This window comes from Phyllostomus discolor, chromosome 1 (genome assembly GCF_004126475.2).
Source record: "Phyllostomus discolor isolate MPI-MPIP mPhyDis1 chromosome 1, mPhyDis1.pri.v3, whole genome shotgun sequence".
Lineage (NCBI taxonomy): Eukaryota > Metazoa > Chordata > Mammalia > Chiroptera > Phyllostomidae > Phyllostomus > Phyllostomus discolor.
The window spans coordinates 87,909,746-87,937,405 of record NC_040903.2 but is presented as its reverse complement, the minus strand read 5'-3'; the positions used below and the strand labels follow the sequence as shown (position 1 = coordinate 87,937,405).

At 36.7% G+C, this 27,660-nt stretch overlaps 1 protein-coding gene across 2 annotated transcripts in view; it reads left to right on the top strand.

Moving 5' to 3' along the window:
* BANK1 (B cell scaffold protein with ankyrin repeats 1) overlaps nt 1–23,675 on the top strand; it is a 312,144-nt gene extending 288,469 nt beyond the window's left edge. For both annotated transcript variants that reach the window (XM_036025976.1, XM_036025983.1), the window contains exons 12-17: nt 5,322–5,500; nt 10,235–10,298; nt 18,625–18,654; nt 19,661–19,716; nt 20,953–21,017; nt 21,267–23,675. In XM_036025976.1, the coding sequence (XP_035881869.1) occupies nt 5,322–5,500; nt 10,235–10,298; nt 18,625–18,654; nt 19,661–19,716; nt 20,953–21,012 (389 nt within the window). In that variant the 3' untranslated portion in view covers nt 21,013–21,017; nt 21,267–23,675. The remainder of the gene's footprint in view (nt 1–5,321; nt 5,501–10,234; nt 10,299–18,624; nt 18,655–19,660; nt 19,717–20,952; nt 21,018–21,266) is intronic.
* Nucleotides 23,676–27,660: the final 3,985 nt, after the last annotated feature.

Here is a 27,660-nt window from a genome sequence, read left to right as displayed (position 1 = left end):
AAGAAAAGTATATGATAATCAAAATTAATGATGAAAAAGACATATATTGTTACTGTTCAACTATTCATAATTTTTGAAAATCCTACAGACTAAAAAGGATGATGCTTTTTGATGTGATTAGGAATATCTTACTAGTTCAAAGGTAGAGCTTTTCCCCTTAAGTTTAGGAAAAAAGATAAAGATGCTTATTATCAACATTTTTACTCACCTTTATACTGAAAGATTCTAACAACTGGAATGACATGAATGTAAAATAAAAAGTGTACCTCTTGGAAAAGAGAGCATACTTTTTCAGTATTTCCAGATTACATACCTAGAAAGGATGACAAAATCAACTACAAGACTCCTAAAAGTTATTTAAAATGGTTAAATATAATTCAGAAATAATTTGCTTTTTTATGTACCAGCAATAATAATCTGAAGACATCATGAAAGAAAAATAACTTATTCACTCTGCAATGAAAACACAAACAGTTCCCAATAAAAAGAGAGAGGCACATCCTTTTCCTAGACAGGTAGATAAATAGTCTAAATTCTTCTTAAAATGATTTATGGATTTAAGAAAACCCCTGGGGAAAGAGACAACAGTTTGGAAGACTGCTTCTAATTCACAGAGAAAACAAGCAAACAATCAAATAAATAAATAAATAGGGCTCAGATTAGGCAACATTTAGAAAAATAAAAAGATTAAGGTAGCACATCTTGCTATATATCTTATTAAATTATGCTACTTACACAGTGCTTAAATCTATAGTATTTAACATTATATCGGCATGACAATCACTAGCAGCAAAAGAAGGGTTTAGATCTTAAAACTAAGGTTTTGTGCTTTTTTTTTTTACTTAAATAATGCAAAGTATTAGCGAAAGTGCAATAGGACAGGCCCTCGTTCACCATCCCAGTAAGACTGAAAATAGCAACACACTTCCAGGAAAGGAGGCTGGTACTGATTATTAATAGCTTTGCAAGGATTTAAACTAAAAATTATCCTTTTGGGAATCTATTCTAAGATAATTAACAGCATAACAGCCAATGATTTATGTAAAAGACTTTTAAACAATAATAATATATATTGTAGTAAGAATAGAAAGCTGACAACAGTAGCAGAATGGCTAAGTACTTCATGGATCATACAAACTTTTTAGATATAATATAGAAAAAAACACATTTCAAAGAATATTTAGTGGCATGTAAACATTCTTAGGTTATATGAATAAAAAAAGACAGACAGCAGGAAACAATATCAGTATAAGCCCAATTTAGGAAAAATAAAAGAAATATACACTTAAAAAGGAGAAACACTAAAGTGTTGACAGTCTTTATCTCTAAAGAATGTAATATGAATGATCATCATTTTGTCTTTTGGTGCTTTTCTTTATATTCTAAGTAGTGGGGAAAAGGTCATGTTTTAAATCCCCAACAATTAAAGTGAAACAGCAAAGAATGCGTTGTTGATGAAAAAATTACTCAGATGCTTGTCAAAATTATTCAGATGACTTTATTCAGGGGCACTATGGTTTAACTACAGGGACCAATGCACTGCAGTTTTGCAATAAAAGAGAGACATTGGTTTCATCTGAACACAAAAGGAAAAGTGAGAGTTTATAGCCAAGTAGCAGAGTGTGTGGGACAGGCAGCGGATGGATGGAAAATCACTAAGAGAAAACATCAGGGGTAAGGGGGATTCTAGCTATGTTGACCTAACAGGATTCCTGCTAAAGGTTGGCAGGTAATCAGCCAGCCGTTACCCGGGAGATGGTGGAAGATAAGGAAGCAGATCAGATATGGAGGTTGATCAGATATCAAGGGTGGGAGATTCTGGCAAAACCTCTTTAGTATGTTGATTCTTGTGAAAATTAGGTACCACAAAGACAAAAATGGAGGTGTAAAAGGTAAAGCTTAGTTGGAAAAGGACTCAGCGGAGTCTGACCAAAGTTTAATCAAGGAGAGACACTGTTATGTGACGCCTTAAGTTAAGGAAATGTGGAGACTTACTTGCTTGTCAATTACAAATAAATCAACATTCCAGGTATCTGTTAGTCTGCCCATGTGGACCTGAGCTTATTTACCCTCCAATACCCTAGCTATGGAAAAAAAATAACTTCAGACTTAAAACCTGATCACTGGTTCTTTAAGTCCTATTATTGACAAGTTCTTCCCAGTTGCTCACAAAATACTTAAGTGAGATGGTACAGTATGATATGGCATAGTATAGTATATCTGGCATGGTTTGGAGTGGCACATATTCCATGGAGAAACCCATTAGCAAAGTGGGAGATGTTTTCTTATTGTGAAAATGATATCGTATTATTATGGAGTGTTGGAAATTAGAAAAAAGTTATTACCCCTGATATCATCACAATAGAATAGCTGGTATCATCTTTAAAATTTTCTTCAATGCTCTATATGTACAACATTGATAGTGTTAAGATTTTACAGTGCCTTCAATTCTGTATCCTGCTTTTGTACTTACCATTATATAATAGGCACTTTTATGTTCCCACAAAGTCTTTTTAGTCATTGCTGTTATTTTAATGACTGGCTAATATTTATTAAGTAAATATTTTATATTTTAAATTCTTTGTTGTTGAGCAATCAAGTTGTTTCCTTGCAAGTTTTCAATCAAAATATGTTCTAGCCAGTCACTCAGTAAAGAGAAAGAATTTGAATGAAAAGCCCAATATGCTTTCTTACCTATAGGTTCATATACTGACCACAACAGGTTTCTTGATATTTATATGACCAACATTTGCTCAAATAGAATAACTTCTAGAAAGAATGATACTAAAGAAACTAAAAGTTTGCGCTTGATTTTAACCAAAAGGCTGTGAATCGACTAAAAAGAACCAACTTTATAATCTGTAGTTTGTCTTGAAGTTTTTACAGTAAGAGACCAAGAGGCTGTAGCATGCACAGTTCACAGCCTGACAAATGCTTTTTGAGGAAAAGTATGTTAAATGTATATTAATGTGTCTGAAAATAAACTAAGTATAAAACTCAGAGGGAAGGAAGAAAATCCTTCTATCATCCACAAAATAGTGACCTAAGTGCAATAAAGCAATTTTGCACACCCTGCTTAAAATCAACAGGCTGAACATTTTGGTTTGACTAATCCACCCATAGGAGGAGAGGCAGTAAAGTGCCTTTGCAACTCATCATGCCTAATAGTAATTTATCAAGCAACTTTATTTTACTTATCAGACTTAGCATGCAAAACGTCAAAGCAGATGTATGGAAAATTAGTCTCACTGAAAACAACTCAAATTTAGGACTTGGTGCATACACTTCTGCTGCTCCTAACTTTTGTTCTTTTGGTCTCTTTACACAACCATACAGAACTGAACTCCCACCCCGGAAAGTCATCTTACTTATATTTTAGTAGCTAAAACTTGAAATACAAAAGGGTGATTGAAATAAATTTTATTTCTAAAGATTCATTTTTTTTTAGTTCAGCTAAAGTGAAGCTGCTACATTTTTCTGGGAAGACTTTTCTTGTGATAACTTCCACAGAAAGCAGAAAATTCAGCTGCACGGTTACCTGAGATAAGAATGGATTTGCACTTAGGCAAAGAGATGACAGAAGTGAGGTGCTAGGTAAATGGCACAGCTGTTAAATCATGATGCTAAGCCTCCACACTCTGGCAGGAACAGCAGGTGAAACTCTTCTGGAGACTGCATCTCACAAATTGAATTGGAGTGTGGAGACCTACAAAAAGCAGTGGCACAAGAAACCAGACCTCAGTTGTTGTCTGTGCTTTTGGCTGCTGAACCAGTGAGCCCTGTGGTTGACTTGTGCATCTCCAATTCCCCTGGGTTTTCATGCTTTGTCATCCCTGAAGGAAGAGATTTAGAGTACAGAATGTGTTGACATCTTGTTAGTTCTGGGGCAATAGGACTTCTGAAGAGAAAAAACAAGCTAAGAAAGCCCTGTGGAGACCAGAATGATGGGCCATGGAGCAGTTTTATGGGCATGTAAATCTTTTCAGAAAGAAACCCTTTCTGTAGCCTTGTTCCCAGATTCCCTGCTAGAATTCTGCTCAAAACTGAGAGCAACCTTAGAAGTTGTTCCAAGACAGCCCTGAGGCTTGTCTCCTTCATGTACTTAAACCTGCTACACAGGACTTGAAACCTCTTTTCCAGACTAACCAATCCTAACACTATCAAAGAACCCTTATTACTAGAGAATTTAATGACCTCTTATCTCCCCAGTCCTTGTCAGTCTCTTCTGGATACAGTCTATTTGATCTATTTCTTTCCTGACGAAGGGACCCCAGTAGAGTGATTCTCCACGGACAGCTCATTAGTGCACATTGGTTAGGATGACCTATTCTCTGCTTCTAGACTTATGGGCATATTTAGATCTGACAGTGCATAATACCTCTACTGCTGCTACTGGGTTACCGTATCCCTTCTGAGATAAGACAGTTAAGTGTGTTGGACTTCAGAAAAATATATAAAGGAGAAGGTATAAATTCAAATAGGTTCTGTAGCTAGGCGGGTAATACAACTATGATACCATGCAGTGATTATCAGGAATGGCAGGGCTTGGGGTAGCCAGGAGAGCACAGAGCATTTGTAAAGGCATGCAGGTGGTTCATGTGGTCTTCCAACACCATGTGGAGCAAATCACTGGATTCTCCCATGTCTGCAATGTGCCACCTCTGTACTTCAGGCCAGTCTCTGGTGTGGCATTAGCAGCCACACGTGGGAAACTGAAACGTCTAAGGTTCTTCTTGTGCTGAACAAATAAGACATGAAATGCTCCAAAAATAAACTCTTGAAAAGAAAGCCATTCACTACAAAGTGACCAGCAATTATATACTTTAAATCACTCAAGAATACTTTCAAATAATCCTAACCCTCTTATGTCATCAAGATTTTGGTTCAGATCTCTTTTCCCAAAGCTAAAGAGACTATTTTTACTCTACAAATATTTATTATTAATTGTAATGCTAGCATTTATTTAGCTTACTATGTGGCAGATACTATGCTACGTATTTTGTGGAGATTTTTCAGAGTAATCCCCACAAAAAGACCAGGCAGTAGGCACCACCCACAGCTAGTGCAGGGCAGAACTTTTGCTGCTGTTCTTCCTCTCCACTTTCTTTCCACTGATGCAAAACAGTGTTTTTCACCATAACACTAGGTGTCAGGCACACCATCCTTAGGAAAAAAAAATCATTTAAAAATTTCTACTGATTTATTCTGTAGCTGCTCATACACCCGTAAGAATAAGAAACTTAAGTTGCTTATTTTTTAGAGTTTTTCTTTTCCAGTTGTCATAAGTTCACTTGTTGAAACACCTTCCCCTTCTATCACAGACAGACCTCGGGTGGAGAGTCAAGCCTATTCCACTGTGAGGGGCTACCTGGCTGCGGGACAGGAAGAACTCATCCTCCTGCAGGAGCAAGTGAAGAGTGGTAAACTGTCTGTGGACCAAGCCCTTGAGAAATTTAAACACTGGCAGATGGGAAAGACTGGCCTGGAAGTGATTCAGCAGGTAATACTGACCCCATCCCCTTCTGGAACATTCTCTTACTTACAGAGCTCCTAGCTTCTTTGTCAAGGTTCAGTCTTCACAAGAAATATACATGTTCTTTTGTTTTAAATAGACACAAAGATAAGATGTTTTCAAACTATCAATCAAAAGCTGGAAAATATCCAGACTTCATGTTTATAAATTATTAGTGAGCTCAATGCCAGAACCCAATGTATCAGAGCTAAAACCTAACCAACTTCTAAGACTATCATTAGTATAGTGAATGTTTTATGAATGTCATTGATGAAATTAGGGTGACACCTAATTAGTGACACCTTCAAAGTAGGCACCTTGGGACCTCACATAGTTCTCCTAATTGCCATCAGCTGTCTCCTTGTATTTCCCTGAATCTCATCAAGGGTCTGAAATCTCTTCTTTTTCAAAGGTGATTTAATTTTGGGAAAAGCCAGAAGTTGCAGGGTGTCAAATCTGAGCTGTGAAGGGACTGAGTCACCTGGATGATTTGATCTTTCACCAAAAAACCCTGCATAAGACATGATGCATGAGCGGGCACATTGTCATGATGAAGCTGCCAATCACCAGTTGCCCATAGCTGCAGCCTTCTGAATCATCTGAATAGTTCTATGGAGGAATGTTCAAGTTTAATGCAAAATTTGATGCAGATTTCTTGCTCTACTCAGTCATTTTGAATGTGACAGTCACACAACACACACACTCACTCAATAGCATTTATCACTCCCACTGACTAGTACAGTGAAGTCATCATTGTTCACACATGTGCATTCCAGTCCACTCTCCTTGGCTGCCAGGTTACATCAATGTACTTGTTATATTAACAACGGTTGAACCTTTTCCAAACAGACCTTGGATATGTTTATGTGTGTGTGTGCAGGTGTATGTATTTCAGATAAGCTTAGTCTTGTCTTCTAAAAATTATGTCTTGAGAGGTGATTAGAGATTAGAGTAAGTAGTTCAGAGATAAGAATGAAAACAAAATACACCATATACACCCGTGACATTCTTCAGTGAGAGCTATCAGGACTTTATTCTCTGTATCCCACAGGCTTTTCTCTTCCCAAAACATTCCATGAGTTTTTATCTTCTCATTATGGAAAGCCCAGTGTCTTAGCAATCAGTTGTCTGGCAGCTGTTTCATGAAACACATTTAATTAGCTAGTTTACATCAGAGCATAAATAATCATTAATAGCTTAATATTCTATCTTTACCAGGGGATTATTTTTTATTTAAAGTGATGCTTAGAAAAACAACACTTAGGAAAACATTTTTTAACAATGGAGAAATGAACCCCAGTGGTGAATTTGAACAATATGGCATATAAGCAGGAGATAGTCTAGGCAAGAGGACTTTCCCAGTACATCTGAGATGACACCACATCAGAAACCATCTGTCTCCGAGGGCAGCTCTGGCTGTGGGCCGGTGTTTAAACATGGCTCAGACTTTGCAGGGCTAAGCAAGGACAGTGATTTTGCTAAACAAATGTGAAAGAATGCTGATTGTAGAGTTTTGCAACTGATCGCTGTTCATGCTTTTCCATCTGTGCCAATGCTGCTGCCACCAAACATCCCTCTTATCCTGAAATGGATAAAATATGCTTAAGTGCACACATACAAAGCACTTTCCTAGAAGTGCCTGATTATCTGAATTTCATTGAAATAAGTCAGTTCTACTTCATCTTCCTTAGACCCTTCAATAATAAAGTTTACAATTTAGAGTAATCCAATCCAACTACCTTCTTGGAAATGTCTTAACTAGTTGTTTTATTAAAAATTTGGTTATCGGTTACTTCTATTTTGTTTGCATATTTATATTTAATGTTATTTTAGAAAGAATTTAAGGTGGTCCATACTCACTACTTTGAGACTGATCTGACTTATCTAATATAAAAGGGCAATGAGATAATGAACAAGATTAATGAATGAGATAATGAATAAGATTTGCGTACTAACGTATACAAAACAAAGCAAAAAAATTAACCTGTAATTTCAAAAGCAAGCACTAAGCCTACTTTCCAGAAGACCTAAAGTTTTAGTCATTCTGACTGGATACTGTTCTAGGTATCAGTCAGTCCTCTTCCAATTTTCTTCCCACCTTAATTGAGATGTAATTGACATATGACATTTTGTAAATTTAAGGTCTTCAGCCTTGGGTGGGTGGCTCAGTTTGAGTGTTGTCCAGTGTACCAAAAAAGTTGTGGGTTCGGTCCCCAGTCAGGGCACATACCTAGGTCGTGGGTTCAATCACTGGTTGGGACACATATGGGAGGGAACCAATGTCTTTCTCACATGGATGTCTCTGTCTCTGTCTCTCTCACCCTCCTCTCTTCCCTCCCTCCCTCTCTCTCTAAAATCAATAAGCATATCCTCAGGTGAGAATTTGAAAACAATTTAAGGCGTTCAAAGTGTTGATTTGATACACTTGCATATTGCAAAATGATTACCACTATGGTGCTAGCTAACATTTCCATTGTGACATAATTACAATTTGGGTGGGTAGTTTCATATCTACTCTTTAGCAACTCCTAAGTGTATAATACAGTGTTGTTTACTGTAATCACTGTGCTGGACATTAGATCCCCAGAACTTGTCTTGTAACTGAAAGTTCATACCATTTGACCAACATCTTATCCCCATTCTCTCAGTCTCTGGTAACAAGCACCATTCTACTCTCTGTTTCTAGGAGTTTGATGTTTAGAGGTTCAACATGTAAGTGATATCATGCAGTATTTGTCTTTCTCTCTCTAACATTTTTTACTTAACATAATGCCTTCAAATCATGTCCATCCATGTTGTCACAAATGGCATAATTTCCTTCTTTCTCATGACTGATGAATATTCCATTAAATATATTACATATGAAATATATATAATATCACATCTTCTTTATCCATTCATCCATTGGCAGACACTTAGGTTGCTTCCTTGTTGTGGCTGTTGCGAATAATGCCGCAGTAAGTGTGGGATTGCAGACATCTTCAATATCCTGTTTTCATTCCTTCTGATAGATATTCAGAAGTGAGCTTGCTGGATCATGTGGTAGTTGTACTTTTAATTTTTCAAGAATGTACATACTGTGTTCCATATGGAGGAACCAGTTTACATTTCCACCAACAGTACTGAGGGTTCCTTTTTCCCCACACCCTGCTGACACTGTTCTCTTTTGTCTTTTTGAGTATAGCCATTCTAACCAGCGTGAGGTGGTATTTCATTGTGGCTTTGACTTGCATTTTTCTTATAATTAGTGATGTTGAGCACTTTTTCATATATCTGTTGGTCATTTGTATGTCTTCTTTGGAAAAATGTCTATTCAGTTACTCTGCCCATTTTTTTAACCAGATTATTTGGGGGTTTTGCTGTTGTTTGTTTTTTGCTATTGAATTGTTATGAGTTCTTTATGTGTTTTGGATATTGACCTCTTATCCAGTATAAGATTTGCAAATATTTTCTCCCATGCTGGAGGTCACTTTTTAATTTTGTTGATGATTTGTTTTGCTCTGTAGAAGGTTAATATAGTCATATTTGTTTATTTTTGCTTTTGCTGCCTGTGCTTTCGGCTATCATATCCAAAAAAAATGTTGCCAAAACCAATGTCAAGGAACTTTTCTCCTACATTTTCTCAGTCCTTAATATAACGGCCCAGACAACAATCAGAACAAAAAATTAATGTTCTCCCATGTTCTTAACATATGTGGATTCGCATTCAATCCCATACACTTCATTGTTACTTTCGTAGTTTACAAAAATATTAATTTGTACACTGAGGGTGAATCTATCAGAGGTAACTGTAAAGGTATATTATTAACAGAGGCATTATCTAAGGAAATTAGCAGGAAAAAAATGGCACAAACAGAGTTAATAATAGAAGAGTTTCTAAAATAATGAAGACCCATGCAGAATTTCCAGAGCTGAAAGTAAGGTGGTTGAGAAGGTAAAAACCCCATCTTTCATTCTCTTCATTTCTGCTCTAATCACTAGGTGCCTAATTGCTCTGCTCTTAGGAGAGTAACTGAAAGGCAATGAAAACAACTCTGTCTTTAGGAAATGTGGATTATTGGTTTGAGGGGAAACCCTTAGGGAAAAGTGCTACTCTTAGGTTTTCTCCTAAAAAGGGATTTTCGAATGTTAGCTTATTTTATATTGTGGTTAAAAAGAACAGATGTTCCATGCAGAATATCTGGAAACAATGATCACAAATTAACTAAGAAGGAGAATCCAGTTGTGTTTCCTTTGCTCCTGATTCCCTAGTTCTTAGACAGGACTCCTGGGGAGGACTGTATACTGCAGAAGCTGGAACTGGGCTCCGGCAGCAGCAAGTCATCATTGTGTCACCGTCCTGCTTTCTGTCACTAAATAGCCAGTGTGGACCCTTAGCTGTTAGATGAGCAAAACAGCTCCCAAAGGAATTGGGCCCTGGATTCCAATCCTGACTCTACCACTTACAACTGTGCAATTTAGAAAAGTTACTTAACCTGTTTATATTTCAGTTTCTATATATGAAATATGAGATGATATTTTATATCTACTTCATGAGGTTGTGAGAATTCAGTAAGATAATGCATGTAAAGTATCAAGGATAGTCACTGGGACATTCTCAGTACCAAATTAGTTCTAAGTAGCTGTGGTGGTACTGGTTGGTGATGGTGGTGGATATTTTGTGTTGATCCATGACAAATTCGTAAATCTTGACTTCTGTTTCCTGGTTGTTTCTTCATTTAGGAAAAACTACGCCAACTAAGAGATACCATTATTGGAAAGAGGCCAGAAGAAGAAAATGTCTATGGTAAGTAATATTGGCCTACTATTCAAAAATGATAGAGTGATGAAGTGGAAAATACAAGGGCTTTGGAGTTAAGCAGGCTGGAGTTCATCTCTACACTCCATCACTTCCCGGCTGTGTAACCAGACAGTGTTCTCAATCCCTAGTACTCTGGTTCCTTGTCTGCAAAACAGGAATAATCATGCATATCTGAAAGTGGTTTATAAGTTAACAGATACAATACTTTCACCTTATCTGACCCATAATGGACATTCAGTAAATGCAATTTTTTTTCCTTCGATTTTGATGTAAGTTGCAAAAATGATGATTCTGCTCCAGTTTCATTTATATATGAGCCATTGTAGAGTATTAGACTTTTAAGTAGTCATACTTTTTAATAAGGTAGAACAGTCTCAGTAGAGTCAGTTCTCACAATTGTCCACACGTGGACCATTTTATTTTGTAAATCTCTGGCTGCCTTCCCCTACAGCTAGCGTGCTTCTTGGCAATGCAGATTTCCCTCGGAAATAATTAACAGTTGCTCTCCAGTGGCTCAGCGGGGTCGGGGGAGGACTCATCTCAATGTTAACACAAACCAAACATTATTAAGATGGTAAATCCTCACCAAAGATAAACAACACATTCCAAAATTGAAAATAAATATATTCTCACTATCTGGCCACTCTTTCCCCAAGTCCCTACTTTTGCACAGAAAATTAAAAACTAACAACCACTAGCAAAGCTTGAAAGATTTCCTCTCTTCCATTTTCAATAATATTGCATAGCTTTCAGCTAGTGCTTCATGTGGAAATTCACCCTGTTCAAATTCATTTTCCTTTCATATTATTAGGTTGCTATCTATTTTCCCATAGTGAATTCTTCAAGCTCTCTTAGAAATGTTTCCTAAAAGAGAAATACTTTCTACAATAATTAAGGTCATAAACATGGGACTAATTTACAGATTACTAAATTCTACAGACTTCCATTCTAATGTAAAATAAGATGAAAATTTAAAAAGTATAAAATTACAAAATATATAAATAATTTTACTAAGTAACATTAAGTCATAGTAGCAGCTAATATTTACTGACTACCTACAATACATTTAATATTATCTTATTAATTTCTTACAATAACTTTTTGAAGTAGATATTAGTTTCAGTTTATAAATAAGGAAACTGAGACTCTGAGAAACTAAGACACCCAGAGACACACAGATCAGAGACTACAACCAATTTCTGTTTAAATCCAAATTCAGTGCTCTTAATCATTGGTGTCCTAATTAGGAATCAGCTAGCTCCCCTTCCAGCCAAAGTGGAATAAATAGTACCAAATAAATTCTTCCACTGTACAGAACACTAATGCTGAGCGAGAATATGAGACACCTGAGTTCAGAGAGTAAACAATAGGCAACCTAAGGCTATAATCCCAGAGACAAGCAAAGCTTCTGTGGTAGCTCTCATGACTCCCACACACTGACTTCCTGGCTACAGCCTGTGCAAAACCAGGCAGTCCTGTTGAGCTGCGGAGACAAAGATCAGAGATGAGAGCAGCTCGTGTTTCTGGAGGGTGTGTGGCAGGTCACTGCAGCAGTAGCTGTGCAGAGGCCGCCTCAGAGGGAGTAAAGGACAGCACAGGTCTGTGGCTGAGAGATGAACTGTGCAAGCACAGAGCAAGCTTACCCGAGATGTACAAGATAGCAGTTTTTTAGGACATTGCACACAGAACAGAGACACTAGAATCTGAGTAGAATTAGGGAAAGTCCACACTAAGATATTTGAGTTCCTGCCCAGCCAGGGTGGAAAGGTCTCCTTGACACTGTTAAAATACCTGGCACCCTGCTGTGAACACCGAGATATGTGCGGAGTAAGGACCATGACCTAGAGTAACACCTACCCTAGATCAGCCATAACAAAGCCTAAAACCAAGCCTCTATAGATCCACATGGATCGTACAGGGAAAAACTCTAATATTTTACATCTACATGCTTCTTGTAATTTTCAGTTTTCTTTATTCCTTAGTGAGGGTCCAAGTTTTGGTTTTCACTGTCCCCTCACCCAATATAACATATTTAAACTGATTGTTATATTACAGTTTTGCTGTCTGCAAATTCTCTGATTTTATTTATCTGAAAACACCTTCATTTCAACAAATTTTTGAAGGAAATTTTCTCTGGATTTACAATTCTAAGTGGTCATTTTTATTTTTAACACGTCAATGATATTACTACATTGTCATTTTTTTTTAAAGATTCTATTTATTTATTTTTAGAGAGGGAAGGGAGGGAGATAGAGAGAGAGAGAGAAACATCAATGTGTGGTTGCTGGGGGTCATGGCCTGCAACCCAGGCATGTACCCTGCCTGGGAATCAAATCTGTGACACTTTTGTTCGCAGCCCATGTTCAATCCACTGAGCTATGCCAGCCAGGACTACATTGTCTTTAGTCCTTCACTGTTTCTGTTAAGAAATTAAATATTGTTCTCCTTTTTCCTCTATATGAAATGTGACTTTTTTCCTCTGGCTGGTTTCAAAAGTTATCTCTTTATCTTGGCTTGAAGTAGTTTCACTACAGTTGCCTGCATGGAGTCCTCTTAACAGTTATGCTCTTTGGAGTTTTCTGAAGTTCTTGGAACTGTATGGAGGTGGTTTGCATTAAAATTGGAAAGTTTTGGTTATTATCTCCTTTAAAATGTTTTGTCCCAAATGTACTCTTTTCTCCTCTGGAACTCTAACCATATTCTTGCTCGACTGTGTTGTATTGGTCTACATGTCTATGAAGCTCTGTTCTTTTTAAAGATTTTTATCTTCCTTTCATCATATTGGATAATTTCTATTTATCTGTCTTCAACTTTATTAATTCTTTTGTTATATCTAATCTGCTGATAAGCTCATCTGATAAATGTTTATCTATTTTATTGTGATTTTAACTCATACAACTTCCATTTGGTTCTTTTACATAGTTTCAATATTTTGCTTAGAGTTCCAATTTATGAACTCCTGGAAATCATATTTTTATGTAAATATGTGTATCAGAGCTGCTTTAAAGTCTGTGCTAAAGTCAATAATGGATCACCTCAGGTTGTTTTCATTGATGGGTTTTTTGGGGTTTTTTTTTTGCTTCTCTGTGGATTATATTTTCCAGTTTCTTTCTTTCTTTCTTTCTTCCTTCCTTTCTTTCTTTCTTTCTTTCTTTCTTTCTTTCTTTCTTTCTTTCTTTTTTTTACTGTGAGAGCATTCTTTTATTTTCTAGTTTCTTTGTATCTCTTCCTTTATAAAAAATGAGTACTGAACATTATAGATAATCTATTGTATATTCTGGATTCTGTAAAATTCTTTAGATGAGTGTAGGTTCTTTCTTTAGTAGGCAGCTCAATTACTGACATGAACTCGTGTCGGCTCGGCTCTGAGCTTCTTTCCACTTTGACGTGTAGAAAGCCCCATGTCTTTTCTGAGGCTCTCAGTGGGACTAGCCCTACACTTAAGCTGGGAGTTATAACATATAAAAAGGGAAAAGATATGAAGACAATCATGTAAAGACAAAGACAAATCATGTAAAGGTAAGTGAATTATATGGTTGTAAAATCTTTATAGAATGAAATTCAAAGTATGGAATGTGAAGAATCAGGTACAAAGAAGAGGAAAGAATAAGGTAGGAGGTATGAAGTGGGAAGTGTAAGACATGAAGCATGAAGAGGTACACTGTTGTCTCTAAGTGGATCCTGATAGTTAAGGATGCATATTTTAGTTATAAAGCAATAATAAATAAATAGATTAGAGATGGATACACACACACATACAAACATACATGGGAGTCTAGTAGAGAAAATGGAGCACCAGAAAGCCATTTTATTAACCAAAAATAAAGCAGAAAGTTAACCAAAGACGAATATGAACAAAATAGATAAGTTTAAAAATAGAAAGAAAATAATAGCATTAAATGAGTCATATCAATAACTATGTAATGTAAATGAATTAAATACTTCATTTAAAAGGTAGATATTTTCAGACCAGATAAAAAGTAACACCCAACTTTGTGCTATCTAAAAGACAGGTATTTTAAATATGAGACACAGGTGAGTGTAACAAAGTACAGGATCTGCAATGCCAACAGTAAGCATGAGAAAGCTGACGTGGCTGTATCAATACAAGACAAGATAAACTTCAATACAAACAGTACTACAACAGATAAAAGAGGATATTACAAAATGATAAAAGGGCAGATCACTAGGAAGATATAAAAATCCTAAATATTTGTGTTCTTTATACCATATATGTACTTATGAATTTTATCAAGAAGCAAAATTTGATAATACTCCAAGGTATTTTCACCTTTTTCTTAGTAATTGAATGAACAAATATATAAAAACCAGTAAAAACACAAAAGACCTAAACCACACTATCAACTAACTTATCCAGTTGACATGTACAGAACATTACACAAAATAATTCAGAAGACATCATTGTTGACGGTGGATACACGGAAGGTTCACCAAGATAAGAAATTTGCTGGACTAGCAGAAAAAAAATTTCAGTGAATGTCAAAGGCTGAAATGCTCAGAGTATGTTCTCTGAAAGACTTTAGTCCTTTGAAATCTTATATTCTTTTACCACAACAGAAGTATAATTTAATTAATTAGCAAAATCTCTCAAAATATACAGGGAATCAAATACATTTCAAAATAATGCAAGGTCAAATAAAAAATTATTAAGAAAATATTTCAACCTAGATAATAATGAAAAATAACATCAAAACTCATAGAATGCAACTAAAACTACTTAGACAAGCATATATGACTATAAGTGTTACAATAGAAAGATAAAAGTTTAAGATCAATGATCTAAGTTTTCACCTTAAGAAACTAGAAAATGAAAAGCAAACTTAATCCAAAAATAAAGGTAAGAGAAAAAATAAGAATAAGATTTAAAAATTCATGAAAAATGAAAGATATGAATAGAGAAAATTTTAAAAACCAAATATTAGTTATTTTAAAACATAAATACCCCTGCCAGTGTAGCTCAGTTGGTTGGGCATCATCCCGTAAACCAAAAGGACACTGGTTCGATTCCTGGTCAGGGCATGTGTCTGGGTTGCAGGTTCAGTCCTAATGGGGGCATGTACAGAAAGCAGCCAATCTTTCTCTCTCACACACCAATATTTCTCTCTCTCTTCCCCTCTTTCTAAAGTAAAAGATAAAATTTAAAAATTTTAAAAAACATAAATAAAATTGTAATCCCAAGGCAAAAATGATGATGGAATATATAGAAAACTAGAGTCACCAATATCTGGAATTAAAATGCTATACTATAAAATACTATATCACAGCAGATACTATAAAAATAAAATGATACTAACAAACTATAATTAAGCATATGTCCATACAATGACATACTCACAAAAATGCCAATACATTTAATAATTTAATAAAAGGAACAAATTATTTAAAAAACAAAACTTACCAAAACTGACTCAAAAACAAGAAAAAACTACACTTCTCCAAGTATACCTCTTTATGTAGTCTGCCTTTTAAAACTTTGTAACTATTTCACGTATTCAGCAAACACAAATGGGGCTGGGAAGAACACAAAATGGAAGGTAAACTAAAAAATAAAGAACCTTGTTGATGTTACAAATAACATATTTACACTGAGAGGGATTGAAAAAAATTAATTGAGAAAACAGAACATTCTAAGGCTAAAGTTAAAAAGAAAAAAGTACATGAAAATGGTATTCTATACTTCATTTGGTAGGGCTTATTTCCCTAGAGGGGTTTGGTTTAGCAATTTCAAAACTGCTTTGTATATATTGTAAGACTGAGTAAATAAATGTGCTATGGGAGCCAGTTTTCCTATTGTTAGAGAAAGGAGTTACAACTAAGAGAAGAAGGAAGTTTAGGATGAATGTTGTGGTATTAGTTGGAATTGGAGGTAAAGATGCAATGACTCATGGTTATACACATATGACAGATATATAGAAATATAATCGTGTTTATAAATATATGTATTTTTAGCTCTGTCTGCTGAGAAGACCTAGAAGCAATGATAGCTCAGCATCAATCAGAATATCTAGCACCTAAGTCTTAGTTTACAGAAACAAATGTTCAAAACGCATATGAAAAGATGCTCAAGATATTTAATCATAAGAAAAGGCAAATTAAACTACAATGAGGTACCAAAACACAACAAGTATAATGGTTAATGGATAATTTTTTAATATCATCAATGCTGTGATTAGGATGTTGGAAAACTGGACACGCCCACACACACTGCTGGTTGGAGTATGACCCGTTGTGTTGACTCTAGAAAAGTTAAACAGGCACCAACGATGTTGCCTAGCCGTTCCACTCCTAGGTATTTTTTCAAGGGAAATGTAAGTATGTGTCCATCCAAAGACATAGTCACAAAAGTTTATAGCAGTTTCATTCATAATAGCCACACTGGAAATAGTAATCCAAACGTCCAATAGGAGAACAGATCATTACATGGTAGTATATTTATACAGTAGATACATACTGTCACTGGGAAGGGACCCGCCGAGACCGGTCTAACCCAGCGCAGTTTGGAATGTGTGGGTTCCTGACTCCATGCAGGCAAGATTGTAAGGCATGAGTCCAGGTGATTTTTAGAGTACATTTATTAAAGCTGGAGACAGTGAGACAAAGGAAGGGCTTGGGATAGAGGAAACAAGATCTTAGGAACAGCTCTGAGCCTAGGCAGAGCTGCTTCAGCTCTTAGGTAAGTAAGGAAAACAATCAGGCCTAGTGGAGCTTCTTAGACTTGGAAAACAAGTCACAGAGACCAAAGCAGTGAGCCAAAGCCAGGTTGCTTGCCTCATAAAAAAAAGGTCATTGTAACAGAAGTGAGCCTAGGCTGGGCTGCTTAGACTCAGGAAACAAGTTACAGGGGCAAAAGGGGTGCCCACAGGGACAGAATCAGGGGGTTGCCTGGGATGAGCTACTGCGCCCCTGGTTGCAAGTCTAGTCAGAACCCTGTGAGCTTAGGAGAAAGAAGGCAAGAGTACACACTTCAGGAAAAGAGGGGATACTGGGTCCTTTGTCTTGAGAGTTATCTGGGGTTTTTTGTAGGCAAGAATTTTAGGGGAGGTATTAATCAGATTGTCAGCTTTTCAGGTGTGTCCTTCAATATGTCAATGTATCAAAGTGAGTGTATAGGGGGGTTTGGGATCATCCTCTGGTCAGATTCACCTCTGTCTTGGATTTGGCTCTAATTGGTTTTTTGTTGTTATTTATTCCCCTGACTTTACCGTTCTAGGGTTTGGCTGGCACTAATGATACTAACTGGGTATCTGTTAGTTCTCTTCCTGAATACTTGCTCTCTGGCTGGGGAGGAGAGAAGCCTATGGTTAAGGAAGATAAGATCTTGTGATTTAGTAGCTGGCTGCTAATTGTTTAACTATTTTTCCTCAACCTCCCTATTCATTTGTCAGAAAATTTTCCTAGCTTCTTACTAACTTGTCTCACATACTACTCATCAATAAATAGGAGTACTTATTATCATAAATAACAACATGAATGAATCTTACAGATATTATATTATGCTGGGTGAAAGATACTAGACACAAACACCTGGCTGGTGTGGCTCAGTGTATTGAATGCCAACCTGCAAAACAAAAGATTGACGGTTCAATTCCCAGTCTAAGGCACATGCCTTGGTTGTGAGCCAGGTCCTCAGTAGGGGGCACATCGGAGGCAACCAAACATTGATGTTTCTCTCCCTCTCTTTCTCCCTCCCTTCCCTTCTCCAAAAATAAATAAATAAAATCTTTATTTAAAAAAAAGAAAGAAAGATACTAAACAAAAAGAAGTATATACTATAAGACTCCATTTATCTTGTGTTCTAGATAAAACTAATCTAATGGAGATAGAAATCAGGTCAAGTGTTATCCAGTGCAATGGCAGGGTGAGGATTGATAAGGGGACATAAGAGGATTTTCTGCGGGAGAAATTTTCTCTATCTCAACTGGCTATATATATTTGTCAAAAGCATATATTGAAAAATGTTTGAATTCTACAGTATGTAATTATTACTGAATAATGTTAACTTCAAACAAAGGAGTAGCCCAGGCTAAAACAATATCATAGCAGAATAGCAAGCTTTTATTAAGTGTCAAACATATCTAAAATTATATTTAGAAACAAGCAACAGGAGGAAGGAAAAGTAATAAAAGACATGATTTCTCACACTTAATGGATAGAGGTATTTTTTAAATCAGATTGTGAAATTTCATGCCCTCCTTAAAGATACGTAAACAATAAAAAAGAGAGAGAAAAAAAAGACTTAAAATACGTATTGAACAAAACTCACTAGAATGTGTCTTTTTTTATCTTCCAGACAGGCTCACCATTGTGCACCATCCAAATGGTAAGTGCTTGGTATTTATTGAAGGATTTAGGACTAAAACAAAGCACATGGTAAACCAATTTCAATATAAATTAAACCTAATACCATTAGGCAGAGCAGTGTAAAATCTCACATAGCTTTTGTATTTATATGCAAAACCACTTGGCAGTCAAAATAAATGGTGAGATGGTTCTAGAATAGCAACGCTAGAGGCATTGTTATATAGTAAAAGAAGCTATGTTCTGAACTCTGTTTGACCTGGCTCTCTACAACTTACTGGTTATGACCTTTGGCAAGTCACTTGAACTTGTTGGACCTCAGTTCCCTACCGTGTGAAATGTGGATAAGAATTCCACCATGGGAACTGCTGTGAAGATATATGTAAATAAGAGCAGATGTTTGGTGAATGGAAGTTATTAATAGAGCAAATGAAATTGGAATAACACTTGAGAGAGTGATTCACTTTAGTGTGATGGAAAGAAACGTGTGCAGAATGTTGGGAGGGCAGAGAGAAAACAGAGGTCGGACAGGCAGCTGTGGGATAATCCAGAAGCAGTGGGCTCTGGCCAGAACCAAAGCACTGGCTGGGAGCAGAAGCGAGAGGTGAGGCTGCAAAGGAAAATGGGAAGCCTGCGGTAAAAGCAGGAGGACAGTAGCATAAGCCAATGGGGACTAGTAGGGAAAGATTTTTCTTAAAAAGTGTATTTTGCAACTGGCAAATCCTGGTAAATGGAGAAAAGAAAAAGAGGAAGAAGGTGTAATCACAAGTGTTTGTTGTTATTCAAAGGTGTTAGATTGTTTCTGGGCTGAAGCAACTCCTCAGGATCCTACTTGAGTTAATCAGTATAGGTAGGAGAAATCGTGGACTTGCCAAAGATGCCTTTTCAATATGTCCCTGAATAGCTTCAGTAATTTTTCCCTTTATCCATATCTTACCCTTTGTATATATAATTTTTAATATGCTGAATAAATGAATCATTAAATGTGTAAATGACTAAAGAGATAGTAACAGAGTTTGTACTTCTAGGTAACGAAAGTGTTCACAATGAAAATATTACATATAGCATACCTTTCAGCAATAAGGTAGGTTTTATTTATCTTAATTTTTTGTAAAAAGGAAAAAAGAATTTTATTGAGAAAGAACGTAAAAGCTTTCTAACCTGATTATGCCCTGAAGCATACTCAAAATATAAATAAAATAGGTTACATAACCATTTGTGTACAAAATCCATGAGCAGTAACTTAAAGAAATTAACTATTTGGAAAAAAGCAAAGAAGGAACTTGATCTAAGGAAAAAAGCGTAGAGGCCAAAGTGTGGTTCAATTCCACACGTAGGGACCAAATAAATCTTAGAGGCAGTACAAAGGCATAATCTTTATCATAAGTCTACTTGGACCACAGTGGATACAGTCTTTAAAGTCTCTATCTAGAAAAAAATTGTAACCCCACAATATTGTTCATGTGCATATGCACTACTTCACATTGTGAAGTCAACTGAAAATAAATTGCTAACAAGAAGCTCTAAATACACTAGACAAAGACAGCCGCGATTGAAAACGAAGACCAGTTCAAACCAACACTGATAATGTCCCATACACAAATTTTTCTTCATAAAAATTTTTATTCCACCTATCTATATATAAGATGTAGGGAATTTGCAATGTTACTCCACGCCATGTGGCAGCTGTATTTCCTGCAAAAAATCCAGAATTAGAGCCCTTGTTAAGTTCTCATAATAAACCAATTTAAATGTACCAAAATTAGTAACCCTTAATTTCTCTAATGTTTCAAATAAATCATTAGTAATCTTAAAAGCCATTCACTCTTAAGAACTGATCAAAGTATTTGCATTTCTGGATCATTCTGTGGCCACCAATGGGCGACAGGCCTAATGAGCACCCTTCAATACATAGACTCACTAGACTCATTCGGCTATAGCAGAATTATGGGATGCCAGCTAGGCCCAGGAATTTATGAAAATATCTTTGTGAAACAAAGATCCTTCTATGTGATCTAAAGGACTGTACAATCATGTTCTGTTATGTTGGAGTAAGATTTTGGATAAGAGAAAAGAATACAAATTCCCAACACTTGGACTACTGTCCATCAAAATGGAAATAAAATCTGAAGTCAAGGACTGTTACGGAGTTGAGCTTTACAATGATCGGTTCTTTATAAAAGGGAGGATTTCTTGTCAGTTACCTTGGCACAGCTGCTTTTTCATGACTGTGAAAGGCAGCTATGACTTTTTCATGTTTCTTTGCTCAGCTTTAAAAATGGAGAAATGCTAGCTAGCTCTTTGTATTTTTTTTTCTTAGCATCCTGCTCGACTCCAAGTTGAGAAGGAATTTGGTTTCTGTTACAGAAAAGATCACTAAGGAAGGTAAGAAAAACAGCCATGTTTTTTAAAAACCTAAAATAGGCTTATTTGGGACTTGAAGGAATCATTTGTCTAGCAAACAAAATAAATATTTCATTTTCTTCTCCTGAAAGAATAAACATGTGTATTTTTCAAGCCAAAGGTGATTGTTCCTTAGAAAGATTTATGTATGGGGGTGACTTTATGCTAGCTAATCAATTTCAATTGATGATACATTATTCACTAATGCATTTCCTGTGATCTTTTTTTCAGGTTGTTATAATGAAACAAGAGTCTGAAGATACTGTGCTTTCTGCATTTGGATGGCCTGCTGTCTTCAGGGCAAATCTATATTGTGAAAGAAAAAGCAGTCCTCTGGATTTCAGAGTTTATTATTGCCACAATTTATTGACATTATATCTGCTCCAGATGAGTTTATCAAGACTAAAATTGAATGCCGGCATTCTTTGAAAATAAAATTCTTACATTTTACAATGCAGTTCCCACTGAAGCAACTATTTTCCATTTTGAAAATTGAAGGACAAGAGCAGAAATATTAAATGCTCTGTAGCAAAGTTAGTGGCCCTAATTTAGGCACTAACCTTAATAACTTACTTCTCCAGTCCTTAGAATAACAATGAAAACACAAATTTGTTCAGTACATATTTGCCTTTTGAGTGACTCGTCCATTTTCTGAATTTCTCACATTCAAAACTATCTATTATTGTTACATAACGTTTGCAGAAATCTTCCTTTATTTAGTGTTTATTTGCATGTAACCCTGAACATCATTTTTCTAACTTTTTGTATCTCATGTTAATATATATTTCTATAACCTATATGCCTTGTTAAAAGGCTTACAAATTCACCATCTTATTTCTTAGACACAGTTTACTAGCTTAGAATAGAAAATGGTTTTACTATTCTATGATTTTCATGAACAATTGCTGCAAATAAAATGAATGTTTAAAGCTATGTCTGACTTTTAAAAAGTAATGCATGAGGGGGGAGATCAATGCATGGAAATTAACCACTAAATTCTTCTGCTTGCCATTTTACAAAGAGAGAATTCTACGAAAATTATTTGAAAACTTGAGTAATAGAACAAAAGCCCCATTTCAGGCCCTCTCTGCCAGAGCTAGCCCGACCCCAAAAAGCATAACTGACTCTTCTTTTATGAGCCTTTATCCTCAGGACTAAAAAATTACTGGAAGCACCCTGAAGGTGCAGAGGATCCGAGGAACTTACGAAACAGGACGTGCCCGACCACAACTACCGGACCCTGCACCCGAAAACAATAAGCAGACAAGCTGCAGCCCGTACAAGACCAGCCAAAACATCCTGCTCTACAGCCACCCCAGTCACCTCGTAAAAGCTCAAAGCCCCCACCCCTCAGGGCTGGTGTACCTCCACACCAAGCCCCTCTGCCTTCTTGGAAAATTAATAAAAAATTTTTACTCTCTATGCTTTCTTCTGTTTCTGAATTCTTTCACAGCCCACATCACCAACCACCCTAATACTGACTAATTTCACTGTGTAGGGCCCATGAAGTAGAATAAACAGAAACGATGTTTCTCCACCTTCTAAACAAAGATGGGAATGTTTATTTTTTTACAGTCCTTCTGCAAAATATTGATTATAGGTTTCTCAAGACTATTATGCTTGTTAAACCTGGTTTTTAAATAATACAGTTTAATTAATCCCTATAGAAGCTGCCTTGATTATTATATTTCAAAATTCAGCCTAAGTTTCACATTCAAGCTTTTGAGAACTGGAATGCTGTTCCATGCACGAGCCTTCATTTCTGCAGATTGACACACCCAAGTAGTTAGGGAAAGCTGACTGCTTTTCTACGATTGTCTCCATCTGTAAAGTGTAAATGTATGTATCATCTCTAAAGTCAAAACTTCCATATTAGCCTGTGACTGATACCTACAATTGCACCATTAGCTTTAGTCTTATTAAAAATGTGAAATCCAGTGACAAGTAAAATTTTAACTTTCTTAATTATAATTAGCTCATTTCTTACCTGAGACTCAGTTAAGGGTGGAAACGGGAGATAAGGCCTGAGAGTTAATCAGGCCTCTAACATAGATGGGAATCTAAATTCAGGATCTGTTAAAATACTATCCTTATGAACTGGGCTAACTTACAACAAAACCATGGCAAAAAGCCCATTTAGTAGTCTCTTTCCATAGACACACTGGCCCTGGAAATCTTACTCCTTTGTCATCACAAAAAGAAACATGGACAGAGAAACCTAAAACTGCCCGGGCTTCCTGTACCGTGGCTCATCCTGTCCGGGCTGATTAGGCTGTGCCAGAGCAAGAACGTTGGTCAGACGAGGTTGGAGCTGGAGGATCGAGATGAGTCCACAGCATGCCTGCTCTTGGAAGGGAGAGATGAAAAGTAGAGAAATGCAAAGGCAGAGGAAGGGTAGCTCAAGTTTTGTAATGTTCCCAAATGAAAATGCTCCATAAAGAAGCAATATTTTTAATCTCTGGGCTTTATTCTTAATATATAGAATACTGCCCATCAAATTTGAGCAATACAACAGAGGCTTTGCCTTAGTGATGGAAGGTCAGAGGACAGGGCGGAGGGGCAGGGATGTAGACTAGAAATGCGTGAACTTTTCCCAGAGGTTTGGGGCATTTCTCAAAGAGCCCTAGTCACTGCCAGGAAGGAAAGACCTCCACCAGAGGCCTTGTGAGGATTCTGTGCTGACTCCCGAAGACTGAGCAGCCTACAGCTAATATACCTTATCTTTTTCTTTATCCCTTCCTCAAATCAGGTTTATTTTGAGGAATGAAACCATTATCTCAACTTTAGCCAAGAGCCGGCCCCTTCCTCAGGCTCTCACATTTACTATGACTCTAACGTCTAGAGGAATACACATATGAACAGGTCCTGAATGTCATCAAAGGAATTTTATATTTAATATTAATTCCCTTCTTTTCCACCAATTTTCTAGGCAACAAAGAGGAAGCATCTAGACCAGGGGTTCTCAAATGAGGCAGTTTTGGTCTCTTTACCCTAGAAGTTGGCAATATCTAGAGACATTTTAAATGGTCGTGACTACAGAGAAGGTGGTCCTGGCATCTAGAATGTAGGGACAAAGGATGCTAATAAACATTCTTTAATATGCAGGACAAAAAACTTCCCACTCCAAAATGTCTGATATAGACTATAGAATAAGATGTTAAATTTATTAAAATAAAAACAGTTAACTTTATACAGAATGTTCTGCTTAAGTGGAAACCCTTATGAGACCATAAATGGAAGTCTTTATTTTAGAATACATATGGCTTAAGTTTGAATGGATCATTTAATACTCAAAAGAATGGCTGACTGTAATGCATTTTGATAAATCAAACAGATTATTTTACCAATGGAAACTCCAATTTTAAGAAAATAAGACTGCTCTCCATGTTTTTCTAGTGAGAATGACCTTGTAACACATATTGTTATTATATCCTATTGTGTACTAACCTGAGTTTCTTCTTGTTTTCTATAATGCTCAGGGGGCCTGATTTTATTAACTTAGACTCACCTGAATTTTACCGTGTATTGCTTTTCTAAATGTGTGGACATTTCGGAGAGAGATCTGCATCCTGCCCCTGACGGAGCGGGTCACAGCGGAGGAGCACAGAGCGGGTCGGCCGCCCGAGGCAGCCCTCTGTGTGGCTCTACCAGCCAGACACACGGTCCGCTGCCTCATGTTGTGGGGCCGGCCTCTGAGGACAAGGACTAGTACCACCTAAATGACAGCAAAAGGCAAGATTCTCAATACAACAGACCTCAGATTTACACATCTATATCTCTTCAAAATGCAGGTGATCACTCTTCTTACATAATTTTACAGGTGCTAAGTGACATCGTGTAGTAAACGAGCAGGACAGGACTGCCTTCCCGAGCATGAGCTCTGAGGTTAGACGGACCTAGCTTGAATATGGGCTCAGCTGTGTCATACCTGTTAGATCATCGATAAAATGGGGTTAACAATACCAACATTAGCCTAGTTTGAGAATTAAATGTAAGGATATGCCTTAACTAATTTATCATTCAAAGAGGTGAAAGGAAGTATTGTTAGTAAGTACAATGGGGAGCAGGCATGAGCCAAGACAGCCTCAGGCATAAACTAGGATATATGGTCATTTTACTAAAATGTATGTGCTTGGCACATTTGACTTGGAGTAAATTGTCAATGAAGTTAGTTTGCAAAAAACAATCCTCTTTGAAATGTGAATGGTGTCTGACCTGAGGCTGACTTGTTATCTCACTGGCTCTTTATAGTACAGCTTTATAGCATATAATGCACATCCATATCATTATTAAAAAACAATTGAAAACAATAATTACAAAAAAATGACCACCTGGGTCACCCATAAGCATCAGAAGCCTCAAGCGGAAGCATCCATCAACAGTAAGATGCTATCCTATTGTTCCCTAAGTCGTGTTACAAAGACTCACAGGAACTGCATTAAAAAGGGGTTCTGTGATCCAGTGCGCCCAGGGGTCATATGTATTTTAGTCCCTTTTAGAAGAGCACATTAAATATGCATGTATTGAAGGTTAAGTAATCCTGCAATAAAGAAATCTCTCCAGTTTAAAAAATACTGGCTTACATTTTACATATACGTAAACTGGCCTCATTTTTCACATCATGGGAAAAGAAATGCTGACTGAAGGATGTGTGCAGTGATGTGCTGGGATGGAGCCTAAACCCCGGGTTCCATGGGAAACTGTCAGGATCAATTAATGATGTTTCCCATGGACACAGGAGTGATGGGGTGAGGGGATTGGCACCATTCAGGGTTTGTGCTCGGTTATTAGCATAAAGCAAAAGATTAAGTTCTAAATTTTGCAAATAATAAAAGTCAGCTTTAGTCAGAATAAAGACCACTATCTTCAAACCAATAAACTAGTAAGCTCCTCTCAGAGTAAAACACTAATTCATTATAAGATACTTTGTATGTCTTCAAGTGAATATGAAGCTTGGTTCTGCTCAGAAGTGGTGTAAGATTGTTCAGACATGCTGTGCACTGAAATGTGTCAGACACTGAAGCCATTTCTGAGTTCATGCAAACCAGTGGGATTGCTCAGATTGCCTTTTGCCCTGTGTAGCAACAGATGACCCTCAGAGAGAGAACTTAATGTTAGCAAATCAACCAATGATTTCTCATAAATGGTTTCTTTCATTTCTCAAGGTGAAAATGAACATATATCAGCTATGATAAAGGTGCTACGGTTTTCTCCTAGCAGTTTCTTTTTTCTTCATTTGAGCTAAAGAAAGACCAGGGATTCGGTATAATGTGAACTGATGCTTTTCTAGCATCCAAGGCCAACACTCAGTAAAAGCATTTGCAGTCACATTAGGGAGCCTTAAGCATCCTTGGCAGACATCGACATTTGTCATAATGGTGCAAAATGAGGTGTTCTGTAATTCAGACATGGCCATTCATAACCAGTACCTCCCTGTTCTTCTGCACCAGCAGACTTGGGGATTCCCAGCAGATGCATCATCACCACCGACAAAGAAGGGCAGAAGATCAACACATGTTTTCCTCATCGTGGCTTCCATATTCTGTGACACCATGACTGAGATGTTTTTATTTTATTTTACTTTATTTTATTTTGGTAAGAACATTTAACATAAGGTCTACTGCCTTCACACATTATTAAGTCTACAACACATCATTGTTGCTTTATATGTACAATGTTGTACAGCAGCTCTCTAGAGCTTATTTTGATGGGGATGTTTATAGACCTTCCAAAATTGGACTTTCTAATTTTAACAAAACACCCCATCAATCACTAAAAACTAGCTGCTTCCTCACCCATCTGAAAAGATAACGGAGAAGCAAGCATGATGCTTTCCTAAAGACTAAGCCAGTTCTTCAGCCAGAAAAACAAATGTCCATAAAGATTCTGTTCATTTCAGCCTCTGAAATGAAAAATGGGAAAAATCTTCTTTGGAATATGACAAAAAAATCATTTCAAGAAAAGAATAGCTCAAGACCTCTGAGAATAGCATGTGCAAAGACCCTGTGGCAGAGGAATCACAGAGCATCTGAGAAACCAGCATCCAGTGAGATGAACACAGAAAGGAAAAGGAGACACAAACTGCAAGAATGAGACATGCAGGGCAATATTAAAGATTCTGGGTATGTTCTAGAAAACAATGGAAATCATAAATGAGTTTTAAATAAAAAAGATTTTATACAGTATTTCCCCTCTATCTGCAGGAGATATGTTCCAAACCCACCAGCGAGTGCCTGAAACTACAGATAGCACCCAACCCTGTATATACTATTTTTTGCCTACACACATATACTTGCCTATGATAAAGTTTAATTTATAAATTAGGAATAGTTAAGAGATTAACAATTACTACTAATAAAAGAGAACAATTATAGCAATATACCATAGTACAAGTTATATAAATGTGGTCTCTCTCTCTGATAAGCAGTCTTAAAAATGAGATGGCTACTGAGCAGCCCACAGGCAGCTCATGCTGCGTGGGTGCACCGGGCAGAGGATGATTCACGTCCTCAGTGGGATGGAGAGGACGGCACTGGATTTCATTGTGCTACTTAGAATGGAAAGTAATTTAAACTTCAAAATTGTTTATGTCTGGGATTTTACATTTACTATTTTCAAATGGCGA